The sequence below is a fragment of the Andrographis paniculata genome, unplaced genomic scaffold (genome assembly GCF_009805555.1).
Source record: "Andrographis paniculata isolate CXL003 unplaced genomic scaffold, ASM980555v1 Contig70END, whole genome shotgun sequence".
NCBI classification, from domain to species: Eukaryota; Viridiplantae; Streptophyta; class Magnoliopsida; order Lamiales; family Acanthaceae; genus Andrographis; species Andrographis paniculata.
Genome location: NW_026137607.1, coordinates 1108978 through 1128762, shown reverse-complemented (window position 1 = coordinate 1128762; position 19785 = coordinate 1108978). Strand labels below are relative to the sequence as shown.

At 30.4% G+C, this 19785-nt stretch overlaps 2 protein-coding genes across 5 annotated transcripts; one reads left to right on the top strand and one right to left on the bottom strand.

Moving 5' to 3' along the window:
- Window positions 1-9875: 9875 nt before the first annotated feature.
- On the top strand, window positions 9876-15488 carry LOC127264377 (uncharacterized). Of its 4 annotated transcripts, XR_007841672.1 has the most exons (9): window positions 9876-10161; window positions 10602-11219; window positions 11842-12029; window positions 12132-12355; window positions 12437-12636; window positions 12833-12958; window positions 13058-13212; window positions 13885-14560; window positions 14652-15488. XR_007841672.1 is itself a non-coding variant. In XM_051293856.1 (7 exons), exons 1-7 carry the CDS (start codon window positions 10006-10008, stop codon window positions 13154-13156), a joined length of 1611 nt encoding a protein of 536 aa, XP_051149813.1. In that variant the 5' UTR covers window positions 9877-10005; the 3' UTR covers window positions 13157-13420. The 4 variants fall into 4 exon arrangements, 1 of the variants encoding a protein (XP_051149813.1); XR_007841671.1 differs by having other exon boundaries at window positions 14377-15488; XR_007841670.1 differs by having other exon boundaries at window positions 13885-15488.
- LOC127264375 (protein IQ-DOMAIN 32-like) lies at window positions 13511-18663 on the bottom strand. Its single transcript, XM_051293855.1, has 6 exons — window positions 18398-18663; window positions 16866-17153; window positions 16547-16774; window positions 15490-15591; window positions 13993-15364; window positions 13511-13732 (listed from the first exon to the last, which is right to left on the bottom strand). The coding sequence occupies exons 1-6, from the start codon at window positions 18479-18481 to the stop codon at window positions 13713-13715; spliced, it is 2094 nt and encodes a 697-aa protein (XP_051149812.1). The 5' UTR covers window positions 18482-18663; the 3' UTR covers window positions 13511-13712.
- Window positions 18664-19785: the final 1122 nt, after the last annotated feature.

Genomic DNA, 19785 nt, shown 5'->3' with positions numbered 1-19785 from the left:
TCTTGTTTAATATATTTTGATTTAATTTGATTTTTTTATTTTTTTTTTTTGTTTTTTTGTAAAAAGTAATCAATGTACTATAAAAAAAATTGTATTTCGTATCGGATATAATTTCGAAATCAATTCCAATACTAAAAAATGTGTAAAAATATAAAACAAAAATTTTAATCCGTATGTCTCGAAAATTCCTATATCATACAATAAATAATATTATTTTAATAAAAATATTCAGAATGTTTCGAGTCCATTAAAATGGTGTCAGAATTTTTAAACCTCTATATATAATATTATTTATATTTAAGTAATAAGGATCGGAAGGTTCCGATATCCCATTTAAATGGACTCAAATTTCCGAAATTTTATTATATACATTATTTTCACATAATAAGATGACTCAAAAATTTTGGAACCTCAATTATATATATTATTTATATTTAATTAATAGGTTCGGAAGGTTCCGAACCCATGTAAATGATTTCGGAATTTCCAAACCTCTAGCATATATATTATTTATTTTTCTAAATTTTTTAAAAAATTATTTTAAATTATAAAAATAAAAAGTTGTTTAAAATAATAGAAAAAATTGAATATTTGAAAAATAATAGTGAAAAATAGAGTTATAGTTGGACTAAAATTACTGCATCGACTGCATATTTAGAATTAAAACTGCATAAATAGAGTTGATGAGTTGGACATGGCCTAAGTATAGTTGTATATCAAATTTAGATTAAATACCGTACCATTCACCTATATATATATAATTGTATTAATCATTGGCAGTGTAATTAATTTTTCAATGCAATATATTTTTATCGACACTAATCTAGAGAAGCTCATCTTAAATTAACTATACACATACTTCAAAGAATCTTCTTGCATAAATTTCTCTTTTGGTCAAATTAAATATATATATATATTAATTTGTTTGGAAGTTATGATTAATTGAGAAATAAATATACAATGAATTTGCAGCAAAACGTTAAGCTACCAAGATTTTGCATATCCTAATTTAATCCTTCAATTAAAAAATTTCTATTTAGGGTGTGTTTGTTTGGGGGATTGGATTTTCAATCCACTATTCATTCTATTTTTTCCCCTAAAAATATCAAATCAAACACCTATTTTTTTATTTTTTATATTATATTAAAAATCAATTTTATATTCAAAACATCACATCGACGCCTATTTATATCATATCATACAACTAGTCAAATTCAAAATTTTTACTATTCAAATCCCAACTCAAAATCCAAACCCCAGACAAACACACCCTAAATAGAACCTGAAATCGACAGTGCATACACACCTCTATTTTGTCTTTGTTTACTTTCTAAAACAGAGCATTTTAGTTGTAATTTGGTAAATAAAATAAAATAATTACAAAAGTTTGGTATGTGATTAAGACGTGTCTCGAAACCAAAGCCGTTATGAGATTCTTGGGAAATTAATTTAATATTTTCTCTGTTCTAAAATTAATACTTTTTTCCGTCTACAAACTAATGTCCTATTTTTCTATATTGGGACGTCTAACAACTATTATCTTATTTCATTTTTTAAACACAAATTTTATATTTGTACCCTTCATTCATTTATTAATTTTAATTTTTATCATACAATTAAGGGCAAATTTGTCAATTCATAACAAAAATACAATTACCTAAAACACCGTGTAAATATACTTTAGGACAATAGAAATTGGACAGAGAGTATTCTTTTTTATTTAAAATATCCAATAATTATTGTTCTCTTTCTATTTTGATAGACATAATTTGCTCTTTTGCTCTCGCTGTATTTACTCATTTCTTTTCTATACACAAAATAAAAGATAAATTTGTCAATTTATAAAAAAAACTAATTATCTAAAAAAAATATAAATATCAATTAGGATATTAGAAAATAGACAAAAGGAATATAATTTAATTAATTTGTACATAATATATATAAATATAAATAGTGGGAGGGGATGGGATGAGATAGAGCTGGTAAAAATAATTGAGATGGTGAAGATTTTATTAAATAAATTATATGATTTTATTTTATTTTTATCGGAAATAAATTATATGATTTTGACAACCATATATATATGTTTAGTAGTATTTGGGAATATCCTTACACCCGACTATGTATGTATGTATATGGTACAAATGAAGGTGCAATTAGTACATGTTACGTACGAACACAGCCTAGCACACACAACTATATATATATATATATATCAATAGATATACTATCTTAGTCCGGCTTTAAGGTTCCATTTACTTTTTATGTGTTGATTTTTTAATATTAATTATTATATTAAACGGTAGTACAAATTAAGAAAAAATTGCAAAAATATTGTAATTTGTGTCTTGTAATACTATTAGAATGACATTTGTAGAAAAAATTATATAAATATAATGATATTTTTAATGTTAAATACAATGACGCAAAAGGTAAATGTACCCTTAAAGGCGGACAGAGAGAGTAACATATATTACCTCCGTCTGTCAGTAAATTTACTATTTATATTTGGTGTAATTATTTTTAACATTAAAAATATCTTTAAATTTTTATATAAATTTTTATACAAATATTATTATATCAGTATATAAGATATTAATAAAAATATTTTTGTCATTTTTCTTAATTTGTACTATATTTCTATATAATCCCGTAAGGAATAGCCTAATAGTGTAAAGATATGCTCATGAGCGTCATGAAATCATGGACTGGCACCACATTATGTTAATTATTCAAAAAAATACATCAGTTTTCTAAATTGAAACCTTTTATTTCTTTCCATTCACAATGTCACTTTTCTTTATAGAAAAAAAATAATTTTTAATCTTAATGAAAATATTAATTATTCTAATTTATAATATAATTATTTATATTAAATTATAATTAATTTATTAATATATTTCTTAATTATTTATTAGTCATACATCTTGCAAATTCTCATGGCTTAGGTAACCAAGACATAATATTGGAAATGGAAGGATCATATGTCTTAATAAAAAATACTCCCTCCGTTCCGCCACATATGATCACTTTTCCGTTTTAATACGTCCCACAAAAGATGATCTATTTTTATTTTTTTAGTAACTTTATCAATCTTATACTTAACAAATATAAATCAATTTAATTAAACTTCTAACATCTTACACGTAGAACCCACTCAAAACCTCTTTATTTCTATCTCTCTCCTTAATTAACATAATTTTTTATCTATATTTAAAACTCCTTATTTTTTTATAAAACTAATTTATGGTAATGATAAATTAAAAAAAATATTTTTTTATTTATTTGTATTATATAAAATTTTATTATCTACAAAATGATATCCATATTGCATATATTTTTTCGAAATATAATCTTAAAATTTTTTTAAATACTAATAATATTATTCATATAAAAAATATACGATAATAAACTAATATCATAATTTATTATTAATAACTTACTAATTTATACTATTTAAAAAACTGTGTCTCTAATAAAAGGGTTCATCCCTCGAGAGACGGAGAGAGTATTAATTTAGACTTTTAATAGAATAAAACTGGATTAATCAGGAAGTGTGCTTGTTCACCATTGGTGTGTTTGATTTGAATTTTAAACTCAAATCACTATTATTTAATAAATTTTCAAATAAATTGTTATATCAAAGTAATACTATTTAAAAAGTTAAAATTCAAATAATTATTTTTTAGTCTATATAATCTCAATAAAAATATACTAGTTTTTTATAAAATATTATATTAAAATAAAATGTAAACTAAATTTTAAATAAAAATTTTAATCTCAAATCAAAATAAATATATATATATATATATGTGTGTGTGTGTGTAGAGGTAGGCACTTTTTTGTGTCTGAGCTCATCCAACAATCCGTTCTTTATCAGTTTCGCTTGGAGTTTCACTACTGATTTTGGTTTGTTTGGATCGTTTTTGACTTTGAGTTTTTATTTATTAATTTAAATAATAATTTAATTTACTATTTAATTAATTAATTTATTTATTTTTATTTAGTAATAGAAGTTGAAATGAGAAGTCCAAACCAAAACACACCTTCTCTTATTATTATTATTATTAGTAGGCTAAATTACACAAAATTCACATAAAATTTTACGAAATTGCATGAAATCCCACATTTTTTTAAAACTATGTCAAATTTCCTCGTAGTTTCATAAACTTTGTGTTTAACCCCATCGGCCGTCTTTATTTAACGCTATTTGACTTTCACGGGCTAAAAAATGCGAATAAATTTTAAAATCTTCATTTATAAAACTTTAAGTTACAAATATATTTATTATTCGTATTATTTAACCTCAACAAACAATAAATATACTCCAAAATAGTTATTTTTTTAGTTTTAAAAGTTTGTTTTTAATGTTCATTGAGGCTAAATATAAGAGAAATGAATATATTTATAATTTTAATAGTTTATAAATTAGTAATATGAAATTCATTCGTAATTTGAATGCGTGTAGGTCAAATACCGATAAATAAGGACGGCCGAGGGGTTAGACGCAAAGTTTATAAAACTACGAGAGAGTTTGACGCATTTTTAAAAGAATGGGGTTTTATGCAATTTTGTAAAACCACGGCTGAATTTTGTGCCATTTAACCTTATTATTATTATTATTATTATTATTATTATTATTATTACTTGGCGACTCCACTTATGTCATAATCACTGAGTATAATAACATTTTCGATCCTTCCACCAATCCATATGAAAAAATGATTTTGTAGGGTTTTTAAAAGTCAACAGTGAGGTATACCCAGTTCGATTATTTATAAATATATAAATATTTGATATTGAAATTAAATTGAACAAATATTCAAAATAATAAAAAAAGTACATGAACTAAATTGTTTAGTTAATCAGACATTTTTTGTATTATTTACAAATAATTTGAACTGAAACAAAATTAATATATACTCAAATGTTGAATTAATTGAAAATGTTTCTACAAAAATGCTCCTATTAGTATTGTGTGTTACAAAAGTGATGATATTTGTGTAATATATTGTAAATTATAAGAGTATTTATTGTATTAGGTAAGTAGTACAGTTACTAAATTAGGAAATAGTAACCTTGTTTTGAAACGGACAAAAATAAAAATAATATCTTTCTTATGGAACAGATGTAATAATATTTATTTAATTATATAATATAAACATATAACTATCCATACAAAATTTTAAGTATAATATAAATAAACTCGGTTCGATTCAAATGGATCAATCGTATTTAGTTTTGTAGAAAAGACCAAACTATGATTACCCTGTGTGTTTGTTTGGGGGTTTGAATTTTGAGTTGGAATTTGAATAGTAAAAATTTTGAGTTTGAATAGTTGTACTGATGTGATATAAATAGATGTTGATGTGATGTTTTGAATGTAAAATTAATTTTTACTATAATATAAAAAATAGAAAATAAGTATTTGATTTGATGATTTTGGGGAAAAAAATGGAATGAATAGTGTATTTGAGAGAGAATCCTCCAAACAAACACACCCTTAGATTATTTGCCGCAACTTAGGGTGTGTTCAACTAATATTATTTGATAAAATTGCTTATAAAATCAACCTGAATCCTCTGTGTACTTTAAAGGTTGTATAATGTCTCTTATATTTTAAAAAACGTTGTATAAAATATCACTTTATAATTTTTAAAATAATATTTCATTTACATGTTTTATATGGTGAGAAATTTCATGCGATCTTTTTTAAAATATAAAAAGGATCATATAATTTTTAAAGTAAAAAGAAATTTACCTTAAATTTTAAAACTATAGAAAAAATATAAATAATTGTCATATTCTTTTATTACATAATTTTCAATAAATATTATAAAAAATAAAATATACAATATATATTTTATTTATTCATAAAAATTAAATATTAATATAAAATAGTAATCCTTTTTTATATTATCATCGGGATAAAAAAACAAAAATTGTAGAGTGAACACTTTCTGTAGTCCGTTTGTTAATATAAAATCTGAAGGGTGCACATGGCAGGGAGAATCCACCCAATCATTTTCCAACCCTCTCTCTCTCTCACCTTTCTTTCTCTCTCTCACACAAAGTCGATACTCTTTGAAGGGTTGTCCTAATTAAACCTCAAAAGAAGACAAAAGTGAAGGGAATAATAAGAATAATATTAATCAGTAAGAAATTTAGATAGCAGCCGCCAGTTTTCACATCATAAATAATAATAATAATAATAATAATAATAATAATAATGTTCATTTATTTATTTATTTCCAGGTTTGTTATTAGGATTGAATTTGAAAATGATAAAAGTCTAAATTAAGATAAAATTTAATGTCTTGAGTAGGTATGCCATATATTCTACTAATTCCGTCGTGCAAATGTGTGTTCATTTGATCGGGCACGAATTTAATTAAAGTAAGTAATAATGGTTACTTTTTCCTTTTATGGTAAAAAATGTACAAAAATTTAATAATTTTTTACTTAAAAAAGTAACGAGAATATTTTTCAATCACAATTCAAAAAGAAAAGTGAACATAAATTTGAACGACGGAAGAAGTATAATATTTGAATAAAAATATTTTTATTTACTACTTTCTTGTTAAAATTGGCGCAAATCAATATTATGCTATTTATCTTGTTCATACTAGTTTATATATTATATTTATATTATATTAAATATATGCTATTGTCGTTTTATAGTTGTCCATTTAAAATATATATTCTCTCCGTTCTAAATAAAATGGACTTTTTAAGGTTTTGTAATATATTAAAAAATAATAATATTTTATTAGTTAGTGGAAGTGTATATGAATTTTTGATATTTTTGTCATTTGACTTTATGTATAAAGTAATTGTATATATAATTAAGGATGTTAACGGGGCGGGTTCGAGACGGATTTTGCAGGCCTCGGGACCCACCCCGCTAAAAAATATTAGGACCCAAGACTCGCCCCGTCCCGCTACGAATCCTATGGGTTCAGGGCCAACCCGACAAACCCGTTTTTTTTTCTTTTAAAAAAAGAATAAAATAATTTTTTTAAAAATAATTTAATACTAAAAAAAATATGCGTCATCGTACCAAAAAAAGAACAATAAAATGTTGACGATAGTCTGTAGTGATGTGGTCAGCAATAGTCGCGATTATAAAGAGAATTGTAGGAGAAACAAATGCGAAGATAAATTTGGTTTAGAATTAAAGTTCTATTTTATATATATATTTTTTAAAATAATATAATATATATTGTATAAAAATATAAATAAATTATAATAATTATTAAAATATTTTGATTCGGTCCGGGTCCGGGGTGGAGCGGGTTATAGTAAACCCGTAACCCGCCCCGAACCCGGCCGAGTCTAAAACTCAAAATCCACGACCCGTCCCGAACCAAATTTTTTAGACCCGAACCCACCCCATTAAGACCGGGTCCGGGGCTAACCCGCCCCATGTCAATTTGACATACCTATGTATAATACTATATTTGTAATTTAGATAAAAATTAAGGGTATTTTGATATTAATATATGATTATTTTTTCTAAAATATAAAATATATATACTTTGAAATATGATAGACAAAAATGGTAAAATTGATACTTTGAATTATGACGAATGTAGTATATTTTTGTAATTTTAGTGTACCCAAACATAAAGGGAAGGGTTAGGAGGTTAATTTGAACTGTATTGATTTTTCAGATGAACGCACGTAACATATAGAAATAACACGTATTTTTATTGTAATAAAGAATGTGTTGTTTATTTATAATTATAACGTGTGTTGTATATGAGTATGTCATGTATTAAAATCAATTGTTGCATTTGTTGTGTGAGACTATATCATATTTTGTTAGTTCATATGTTGTATGTATATATATATTGACAGCAGTTATAGTATAATAGCAAATAACACAATGTATTACTTCAGTAAGCATATCTCTTATATTAATATAATATAAATACAACATATAAATTAACAACACACCATATAATAACAAACAGCACACTGTATTATTTATGACAACACACCTCTTATATTAATATAATACAAATATAATACACAAATCAATAGCACATGCTATAGTCACATATAACATACACAATTGTTGATTTTAGCATATAGCATACTCTTATACAACACATGTATAATTCTGAACAAACAGCACACGCCTTTATTAAGAACATGTGTTGTTTGTATGTAGTATAGGTGCTGACACGTAAGATTGCACAAAACACTCTGTATTTTATTTATTGCATGTAACTTCCTTGTGTTAATGTAAAATTTGCACGAAACACCTTTTTTGTTCAAAACTGACGTTTGGTTCTAAATAAAGACCTAAATTATATAAGTTTTATACAAATAAAAAAAGTAAAATATCTTAAATATTTTTTTTAATAAAATAAATAGATAAATAATTGATTAATCCTTTATTTTATAGTTTTTTGAAGACAAATTGTTAAATGATTTTTTACAAAAATTATAAAAATAAGTGATTGATCAATTATTTATTTATTTAAAAAAAATATTTAAAATTTTACAATGTTTATTTGTATAAAACTTGTGTAATTTGAGTCTTTATTTAGAACAAAAAATTAGTTTTGGATAAATATTGTGTTTCGTACACACTTTACATTGAGATAAGGGGTTTCACACAATAAATAAAATACAAAGTGTTTGATGCATTTTTATTAAAACATAAGAAAATGTTATATAATTTACCCTATTATAAATGATATATTGTATTATCATAATAATATCGTGTATTGTTTATTAGCACATTGTGTATTGTTCATCAAAATTTGAATTTTAATTTCACCACTGTAGTTGCTCTCAAACATAACATATATTTCTTTTTTAATTAGTCAATATGACTCTCACCACTGTACTAAATTAAAATAAAGGGTAAAAATATTTATAAATTAAAAATACGCTTCAACTAATATTTAAATATAACTTTTTTTTTTTAACTATGTACCAAAATTAAAGACTAGGTAGACATATGAAGTATTTTAATTTAAAATAAGGGGAAGCTTATATTATTTTAGAAGGTTATGTTATTTTAATTAATTTTCTATATAAAAGTTCATTATTTTGAGTGAAAATATGATCATTCCGTCCATAAATTAATGTCCTATTTTTTTATTTGGGACGTTCAACAACTATTGTTTTATTTTTTTTTTAAACACAAATTTTACATTTTTACCCTTCGTTCATTTATTACTTTTAATCTCTACCATACGATTAAGGGCAAATTTGTCAAATCATAACAAAAAGACAATCACTTAAAAAACCGTGCAAATATACTTTAGGACAATAGAAATTAGACGGAAGGAGTACTAATTTTTTTTCATATAAAACATCATATTTAAATACTCTTTTTTTTCGAATAAAATACTCTAATAATGAGTAAATTATATAACACTCTATTGTATTTTAATAAAAATATATAAAATACCATCTATTTTATTTATTGTGTGAAATGTTAATATAAAGTTTGTACGAAATATCATTTTGATCCAAAACTAATATTTGATTGTAAATATGAACTCAATAATGTAAATTTTATAAAAATAAAAGAAATACGATATCTTAAATAATTTTTTTGAATAAAATAAATAAATAAATTTTGGATAAAAATGATATTTCATTCAAATTTTATATTAACACAATAAATAAAATACTTTAAATTCATCAAATAATTTACCCTTAATTTACCATTGTGAAGGCCCTAGCAATAACAAGACACACCAACTAAGCCCATAATTAAGCAGCCCAATACAAAATCAATTGGCCCAATAAGCCCATTAATACAGCCCAATAGCAAAAGCAATAGGCCCATCGCTTGAAGCTCAAATGACGTAAAGCCGAAGACGATTGGTGACAGGTGTCTTTCGTGATCTTAAAATCTCTCTATATATTGTCGCGGTAAAATCCGTTGATTGCCTCCATCGTTGAGATTCCGGAAGGATCGTTATTGTTCGGAAGAAGAAAGTGCAGAGCATAGAAGAGTTGGAAGGAGGAGTCTGGAGGATGGGGCAGTCATCGTCGAGGGAGGAGGAGGTATCACCGGAGCTGCGTGAAGTACAATCGCTGGCTGCGTCGACTGGAGCCCTTCCTTCACTCGAAAAGGCGTTTTCTGTTCTGTCTGATCCACAAACTAAATCGATTCCCATACAGTCTCTTCAGGTACTTCAGGGAAAGGAAATCATGTGCTCGGAATCGGATTCCAGGAAATGGAAACGAAATCGCTTTGATTTTTTGTTGTTGTAATTATTATTATTATTTTTTTTCTATGAGTTGAAAGAGAACGCGATTATGACGCTCTGTGATGATTTGGATTAGTGCAAGCTTTTTGCTGTTTCTTTTTGATTAATGCTCTCTGGATTATTAGGTTTAGGTGCTTGTGTGGATGATCTATGGTGTGTTGAAAACTTTTATGAAACCTCTGTTTGATCTCTCATTCAGTTGAATCATTTTTTGTAAATGTTATAGTGTTTGATTGTTCTTTGTTGAGAAATAAATGGAAAATATTCTGTACATATGATTCCATTTGGTGTTTGTTTAAAACAAGAAGGATTGTTTGTCAAGTTTTAATCTGATCATTCTACTCGGTATACCGTTTGCAGAAATGTTTTGAATTGACTTTCGAGAGGTTGAAGTTTGAGCAAGATGTGATGTTTGAGGAATTCCCTCTACTATTTACTCATTTCGGATCTACGATAGTAGACTTGTTTTTTGTGGCCGATAAGGATGGAGTAAGTTGGATTGAATTCTTGAGGGGATACACCAAGTGTTGCGCCAGGGCGGCTGGTTCGGCATTACTCAATAATTTACTGCAAGTGTTTACTGTGACATGTTCGAAGGCTGGGATTTCGGTTGGTTTGAAATTCGAGGTGTATGATGGGGATTGTAAGATAAGTGGTTTGTTTTCTACGCATGATGTTGTTATGCTTCTTTGGATTAGTTGGATTATTTCGTGGGATTCTAGAGCATTGAGATCGAATATGCAGAAGAGTGGAAGGGAATGCCGTGTTCCGGATGTTTCTCATCTTGTATTATCAGCTATTGAATCATGTGTGGAAGAGGGCAATAAATTGGACTTTTGGGATTCTTCTGTTTCTAAATTGGATGTTCAACTTCATGCTCCGAAATGTCATATGTGGGCATTGAAGACAGTACCAAACCTTGCAGATTGTTTGACAGAATTCGTCCATACAAGACTTTGCTACTCTGCAGCTCATGAGGTAGTGAATTAATTACTTCTTGAATTGTGCTGATAATTTTGTCGAATGTTTTAATGGCAGTAAGTAGGAATTGGAGACTATACGCCGTACATGTGTCTTAAATCTTTAAACCTCAATGTTATTCTCACTTTTGAAACTGCAGTTACTAATGCAACTACAAGTTTTTTTGTTCTTTTCTTACCTTAGCCTTGTTGGTAGCACAACTTTTGTACTTCCGGGGAAAATAGAGATATACATGAGCTACAAAAAGGGTTTATGAGATTTTATGTTTTTAACTATGTACCATATTTGAACTGGGGTAAAGGCATTTTCTGTTCATTGCTATACTGAATCAAATGCTGCATTAGATTTACTAATGCGATGTTGTAAGCTTAAAACAACATCGGATAGAATGCACATTGTCATTCTTCTTGTTGCTATAGGTACACTAATTCTTAAGTTTGTTTAATCTATGGATAATATTATATTTTGATCTTGTCCAGATTAGAATGTCTGATAGTTTTGTTCTAGCAGTTGTTATTGATCTGTTGAACGGTAAATGACAATCTTTCTGTAACTCCGTCTCTTAAGAATCCTACTGCTTGCATTTGACAAACATTATTTTTATTTCAATTGATGGCAGGAAATATCAGAGCAATCGTGCTCGTCTTCTGAGGAAAGATCCTTATCATCAGTTTCAGAAAGTAAACTTTTGACTAGTGGAATGGCCTGGGCCATCTCTCTTACCCTAAGAGGTAACATACATGAAGAGATGTCAAAGATTTGCTTCCCAAGTGACATTGATGAAGTGAATGAGAACATACTTTACAGGTTAGTTGATGCAGAATCAATGCATTTCTCAATTTTTATAGAAAAGTTTCAAATGGGAATGGATTTCTCTTTTAACACCTTGTGTCTTATGCCGACATGCAGGTCATCAGTTCATGGGAAAGGTATCAACCGATTTTGGTCGAATATTGAAGGCTACAATGGTCCTTTACTATTACTTATCTCAGCCTGCAAGGAGTTAAACGATGGAAGAAGATGGGTCATTGGTGCACTCACTCATCAGGGTTTTGAAAGTAAGGAGATGTTTTATGGAACATCCGGCAGTCTCTACGCATTAACTCCGGTGTTTCATGCATATTTATCTTTTGGTGAGTCGAGAAATTTACTTCTCTTTGATTAGAACTTTTGATTGTCGTATTTAAGCTAATGGGCCATCTACTGTTTTGCAGGAAGGGAGAAGAACTTTGTCTATAGCCATTTGCATACAACTGGTAGAGTGTATGAACCTCACCCAAAACCAGTGGGAATTGCATTTGGTGGATCTACTGGAAATGAACGCATATTTATCGATGAGGATTTTGCTAGAGTTACCGTACGGCATCATGCGGTTGATAAAACATATCAACATGGAGCCCTTTTCCCAAATCAGGTATATAGACTAATATTCCATTGAGTGAGAATACAGAGCTTCTGTTTCGATAGAGAAAAGTGCCAAGCCAAACCCATTGGCACATATGGCACCACATAGTGTTGAATTTCTTCAAATCTGCATCCTCTTTAAGCTTTTATGTCGTAATACCCGTTTTTGAGTTTTCCATTTCTCTTATTTGAACTTGTGATTACAGGGGTTCTTGCCTACTGAAGCCTTGGTGTTAGAAGTAGAGGCATGGGGATTAGGGGGCCGGGCTGCTCGAAAATTCCAAGATGCTTATAAAAAGCGGGAAGAACTTTTCACCGAGCAGAGGCGGAAGGTAGCCGAAACGTCACCCAAGGCTCTGTTTTAACTTCATCTATTAACATAACATTCATGTCACTTCCTTGGCTCATTTTTCATCTACTGTATTGTGGAGGTTGACCTGAAAACATTTGCCAATTGGGAAGACTCGCCAGAAAAGATGATGATGGACTTGATGTCTAATCCAAACACAGTCCGGCGAGAAGATCGATGATTCTCAATGACAGTAGCTACTACAACAGCCTTGTTTCTGTATATCAGATTTCGAAGGTACGAAACAGAACCTCAAGTCTCAGTTTGTGTGTTTATTTTGGAGCACTTAATATTACTGTTGTCTGTTTCTAATAAAGGGCTACAATCTTGATGGTTAGTGAATGCCTGCCTGTTATTGTATTTCATCAGAATAAAAACACTCTACCTACACTATACAGAGGAATATTGATATTATACGAGATCTTGTATAAATTTTGATTTGTTCCCTCTTTTCTTGTATAGATAATGTAGCATTTATGTTAATAAATAGAATAGAGATCTAAAGTCAAGTGCTAAAAGATCAAGACAGATTAGATGAGACGAAAATGCAAGAATTAACAATGTGGTAGTTTACATGCAATCTTATTGTCTTTACATGAAGAAAAAAAGAATGCTGTAGATGATGCATAGGCTGCATGGAAACAATGCACAACACAAATCATAAAAGAAGTCGAGAGAGCCAAATATCCATCTAGAACCCCTTCAGTGTCATCAGTTTTGATTGTGAGACTCGGTTTTCATACCCGCCACTTCCTCTCTAAATCAAGTTAAAATCCAACACATAAATAAGTAGATATAAGGACACATAACACACATGCGGACAGTTGTTGATTTTAAATGCAGAAATTGTATTGTGTAGCTTATGCAAGTTCTTGCCTCTGTTATGAATTAAATTTCTTAATTATCCAGCCTTAGCGTACCATGTCAAGGAAATCATGCTTGGTAAAGGTGTAAATAGCCAAGAACAACAATCAACGCACATCTGAAAATAGCAAGAAATAGTTTAGATATCGGTACCTTGAGGAGATTGCGCTCCAATCGCTTTTGAATTCTGCTGGGCAAGAGATAGAGAACGCCGGACATTAGGAGAACCTTGTTTCTCATTTGTACTGGGCGGCGAACTCCTACTTTTAATGTGGATATTGTTGTGTTGCACATCCGGACTTGATCTTGGAGATCCATTAGCTATTGCTTTAGCTCTTGCTGATTCAGTTGCCTGCATATAACTTGGTCGAGAAATACTGCCGCTGCTGTGTCTCCGGTCCTGATGCTCATCACGAGCAGGCATTGCTGAACCAAAGGAGTTGCGCCTCATTCCCGTTTTACGATCCTTTGGTATTGCGCCTCTGGTGTTCCTGTGTTTGGCCTCTTGCTTATTGCTGCTGCCCGTGCTTTTCTCAGGTTCAGGTGACATCTGTCCAGAAGGTGTTACCGGAGATTCCGTGACTCTTTTAAGGCTAATTGGAGAAGTTTCAGGTGATGACTTGTGCACTGAGGGGCGTACATCGGATTTGGTATTCTCATGAAGCTTGTGTTGATCTGATTCGAGCTTTTTGAACTGTGGTGAGTCTGCAGCCACTAAAGGGTTAGTACATTCACCTGAGACTGACTCGGTGCCTTTGTGGCTCTCCAACTCATTCGTGGAGGGATACGATAATTCAGTTCCTAATGTGTAGGAATTACTATCATCGATTACATGCCCTGAACGGCCTCTGCCTCCGGGATGGTCTGTCGTATCTAAAACTTCAGATTCCTGTGGGAGGGCAATGGCTCCACTCTTCGGTACATCTGTTGAGTCGAGAGTAGAAGAAATGGAAAGTTCGGTGCCACATTCAGGTCGAGAAACTTGAATAGCTGAATTATTTGAAGCAGGAGCTATCTTATTCGAAGATGTTGTGTCTGAACTCAGTTCGTCATGTTTTGACGATGGAGCGGCACAAGAAGTGGGGCTGCTTCCTTGCAGTGAAAATTTCTCAGTTTCAGGCAGCTCGGCGACAAGATGTCCCCGATCAGGTCTGCATTCCTGCTCAGCCGCATTTTCCGGGAGAGTTTCTGTGTCGACATCTGATACCAGAACCTTTTCTTTCATCCCAGTAGGATCAGGCTGCTGCTTTATATCATATCCAGCAGATTCATCAATTATTGGCAGCTTCGGGTGACTTAACGAGCTCATAACCGATGACCGTAGCTCAAACTTGTCTGAATCATTATGTTCGGATTGACCTGAGATTCTCCCACTGCCTTCGGAGTCTTCAGTCTCCGGTGGTGGTTCACCGGCAACCTTCGACGAAACCGACATCCATCTCTCAAGCCATTTCCAGGCAGTGTCAGATTTCAAAGGGTCACATCTAATTCCTAGAGATTGAGTCCTTGGTGTTGATTCCATAAGCTTAAATCACAATCAATTATACATAGTCAGGACTTAGATGCTTTTGCTCAGCTATGTAACATGAAAAAGAGATCAGAATATCAAACATATATATATATATATAGTGCTGGTATGCATTTATTTACCTGACGAGCAAATTTATTGCTAAGTATCTTCTCAATGGAAGTATTATTATTATCATCATTAGTAGTACACATTGAATTTGCCTCTGCTGTTCCTCTGCTCTTCTGAAATAAGATAAGATACTATAAGTTAAGAGCATAAATAAGATAAGATAGTATAAGTTAAGCGGGGATGACAATGGGTCGGGTACAGGTGAGTCTAGGACCCTACCCGTATGTATATTGTTGGATCTAAAATCTTACTCAGACTCTAATATACTTGGATTTGTATGTACTCGATCCTACTCGTGATGTACTCGCTAGATCTGCCGGACCGTCAGACCCGTCAAATTAAAAAAATTTCAATACAAGTTTAATTCGACGGACCTACTTAAAAAAATATTTATTTATTTTAAAAAATAAACTAAAAATATATACAACAAATATAAATCTTCACCAATATATCCTCTGCCGCTTCCGACACCACCAAAGTTAAAAGAAAACTGAAATAGATATTAAAAGCAAAAAAATAATAAAATTTTTTATTTTGATTAATTTGATCCGGATTCGTATTCAGATTGTATAGGGTCTGATATTAAACTCTGATCCGATCCAACCCAAAAAGATTTATTAAAGACCCGACTCAAAACCTAAATAATTTGAACTATATGATCTACCCTACCCATTATCATCCCTAAACTTGAGCTGAAAATGATCTTTCCGAAGGCAGATAAGTTTTAGAAAGCGAGCACAAACACAAACATCAACAAAATGGTACACCTTAAATTCTATGGAACACGAATTTACTCGAAAAATCTATTATATGGACTCGCTTGAGGAAAACCAAAAATGTATATTCTACTATTCTATTATCAGTTAAGGCCTACGGTACAAATCTAAGAAATTTTAACACCGATATAAAAGCCTACACCTTGAAAGAAAATTTTGGGTTTCTTTGATCACTTGGTGAAAATTCATGATCATTTTTAGTGGCTGCTCATCCTAAAAACATAGTGTGACAAGACTCAGAAGTGAAAAATCCTGTTAACAAACACAACTTGAAATTTGATTAAAATGTTACCAAGATCACTGGGTTGAGAGAATTTTGTCCACTGTCTCCATTCTGATGCTCAGAAGTGCTTGATTCTTCTTCAAGGAGACGGCTCCAACGCAGTCTTACAAGAGTTTGCATTCTGCTAATGGCTTGAATGCATCGAAGAGTTCCAACAGCATGTCTTCGAACTAAATGTCCTCGAACAACAGCTTGCAATTTAATGGCATGCTTCTGCTTCAATAGAACTTGTTGGGCCTGATAAGATACATTTTGACTGCTGTAAGTGCAACTAGTTAACCTGAAAGAAGGAATTGTATCTAACATGGTATGTACGATAAAAACTCACCAGATATCCCCTAATAGCTGTTTGAATTACGATAATACTGTCGCCGTCAACTGTTGTTACAACTGTTTTAGGTTGCAACTCATTCATCTCATGTGTCCCTTGAACTGCAGATGTATTATCCAGCAATGTCGAATTAGGCTGCACCTGGAAGTTGGGAGCAGTGGATTCATGGTGTTCTTTATTTTCGAAAGAAGGTATTTCGGATACCACAGAGTTGTTCAACACTCTGTGCCGAGCAGATCTCTTCCGAAAACTCCATCCACGGCGGCCACTTGAAGAAGACTTGATCTACAAATGATTTCAGAAAGAATAGAAATGAAATGAATGAAATGAAAGAAATATCCCCCAAAGTGAGTAAATAACTAAACTAGCACAGTTTTGCAGACATTGATTCTTGTTGCAGTTGCAATAGCTAACTGCTGCATTGCATTAACATGGAAAAATATGAATTCAACAGTAACTTTATTAATTTAAGGTACTTTGTGGTCCTCATTTAAGGGAATGTTTATGGAAGTAGAAAGCTGTTACATATGAATTCTCATAACATTAATTGGGTTGTTTCCTTTTTTCGACTTGGTTACTCTAAGTTAGAGCTTCTATGTTGCACTGTATAATATTATCAACGTCCCTTAACAATCTTTCAATTTTTCTATTTTGGTCTGTCTGTATCAATTTCTTTTTTAGTAATTGTACTTTATATTGACATTAAAAAAATACTCTTACAATTTACAATATATTAGACAAATGTCTTTATATCACACAATACTAATAATGTTATTTTAGTCTTTTCTACTTTAAATACTACACTCCCATATTATACCAATATTCCTAAAACTCCGTGTAAAAAACAATTGAATGGATAGATAGATAAGAGACGGAAGGATTATATATATATATTACAAGCACTCTCTCTTGTTTTTCTCTTTAGGCAACTTCCTTGTGTTCTAACTACTTTTTCCCCCAAATTTGAATTTTTCCACTTAAAATCCCTTGCGTTTCTCTATACTATCCATTTTTTTGTTTCTTGATATTGTTTACAAAATTCTTAGGACTGTTGTCTTCAACATTTGTTCAAGAATTTGGAAACTATGTTGGCTATTGCATAACCACTACCAAAAATTGCATGGAACCATATGCCAAACTTTACAACCACTGCTAGAAGAATCCAAATATCTTACCAACGTCCACACCTAATAGCATTTCTACAAAGTTTGCCGTAGATCTCTGCTCAAACAGCTAAATGATCAAACAAACCATTATAATTTTACCATACGATTCAAAAAAGGCAGCAAATTATTTGAAACCAAATCAACTTAAAACAATATCCAAATAACCAGATGCGTAAGTCTCCTAGAAAAAATGCATATTCAAATAAGATAGCACGAACTTACTCAATCACCCCCTAAAAAACAACACAATTGTAAATAACCGATTCTACACAATATACTGCATAGATCAAACAGTAGTGTGAGTGTGTAGAGTCTAGAGAGAGAGAGATATATATGAAACGCATCGTACATCCAAATACATACCTCAGGCGGCGATTCACGATCGTCGTTGACGGAATCGCTGCCGCAGGCGATTATCCTCAAGCACGATACAGCTGATTTCGCCATGTTTCTCCTCCGTCTGCACACAGCTCAATTCCGCAGCCTTCCTGCAGCTCTGCTCTGCTCATATTCTCACCGAAACCGCCATTGAAAAGGCGTGGATCAGTCAGTCAAAAACATCAATCGGAAATACCGAATACGGACTCAAAACAAGCCTCCTCAAATCCAGTGGAAGGATTCCATGCTCTTTATCAACGACCTTCCCGTGACGTGGATTTTTCAACGGCTTCGATTAAATATAAATTCAAATTAAATTTTGTAAATACGGTGAGGCTGAATTTTCAAATAAGGTGTCATCTCATCTCATCTCATCTCATCATTGTTAATTTGATCGTCAACTTGAATAATTGATTTATTTATTTATGAATATAGCAAATGAGCGGGTATTTTAATTTGATGATATTTGCATTGCCGACACACCAAACTAGTCATTGTTGGAATTATTATATGTTATTTTGTATAAATTAATGTGGGGTGTGTTTGTAAGGATTTGGATTTTGAACTGGGATTTCAACAATAAAAATTTTGAATTTGAATAGTTGTACGATGTGTTGATGTGATGTTTTGAATGCAAAATTAATTTTTAGTATAATATAAAAAATGAAAAGTAAGTGTTTGATTTGATGTTTTATTGAAAAAAAAATAGGATGAATAGTGGAAATCTAATCCAATCCCCCAAACAAACACACCCCAAGTTGTGTCACTGTTATTTTCGGACAAGTTAATTAGGCTCTGTTTACCCAAACACATTTTCACTTATTTAATATTATATATTTTTCAAAAAATATCTCATTAAATATATTTTTTCTCTTACAAAATATCAAATCAAATACTAATTTTTTACTTTTTCTAAACTTTTAAATTTCCAAAAACTTCTCTCTGAACAAACCCTTAATCTTCCAGCAAGTAATAATAATAATATTCATGGGCTAATTAGTGCATCATTAGTGATTATTGAATCGGTACTATATTTAGAACGGTTAAATGAACTGATCCGTTTGTGAACTCGGATGGGTTCGGCTTGATTCGATTCGGTTAAAATTCGTTCGCGAATATTAACGAGTCGAGTCGAACAACATAAACAACTCGTTTAGTTAACAAATAAGTCCGAGCTCTGTTCGCAATATTTATTATAAATATTATATATACATATAAAATTATAATTTATAAATAAATAAATAAATAAATAAAATAATTTTAATTTTTTTTAAAAAAATTATATATAAATTAAAAAAATAGACAAACGAGCTTAATCGAATCTAAACGAATCGAATACGAACACGAGTTCAAACAATAAAAATTTTAACAAA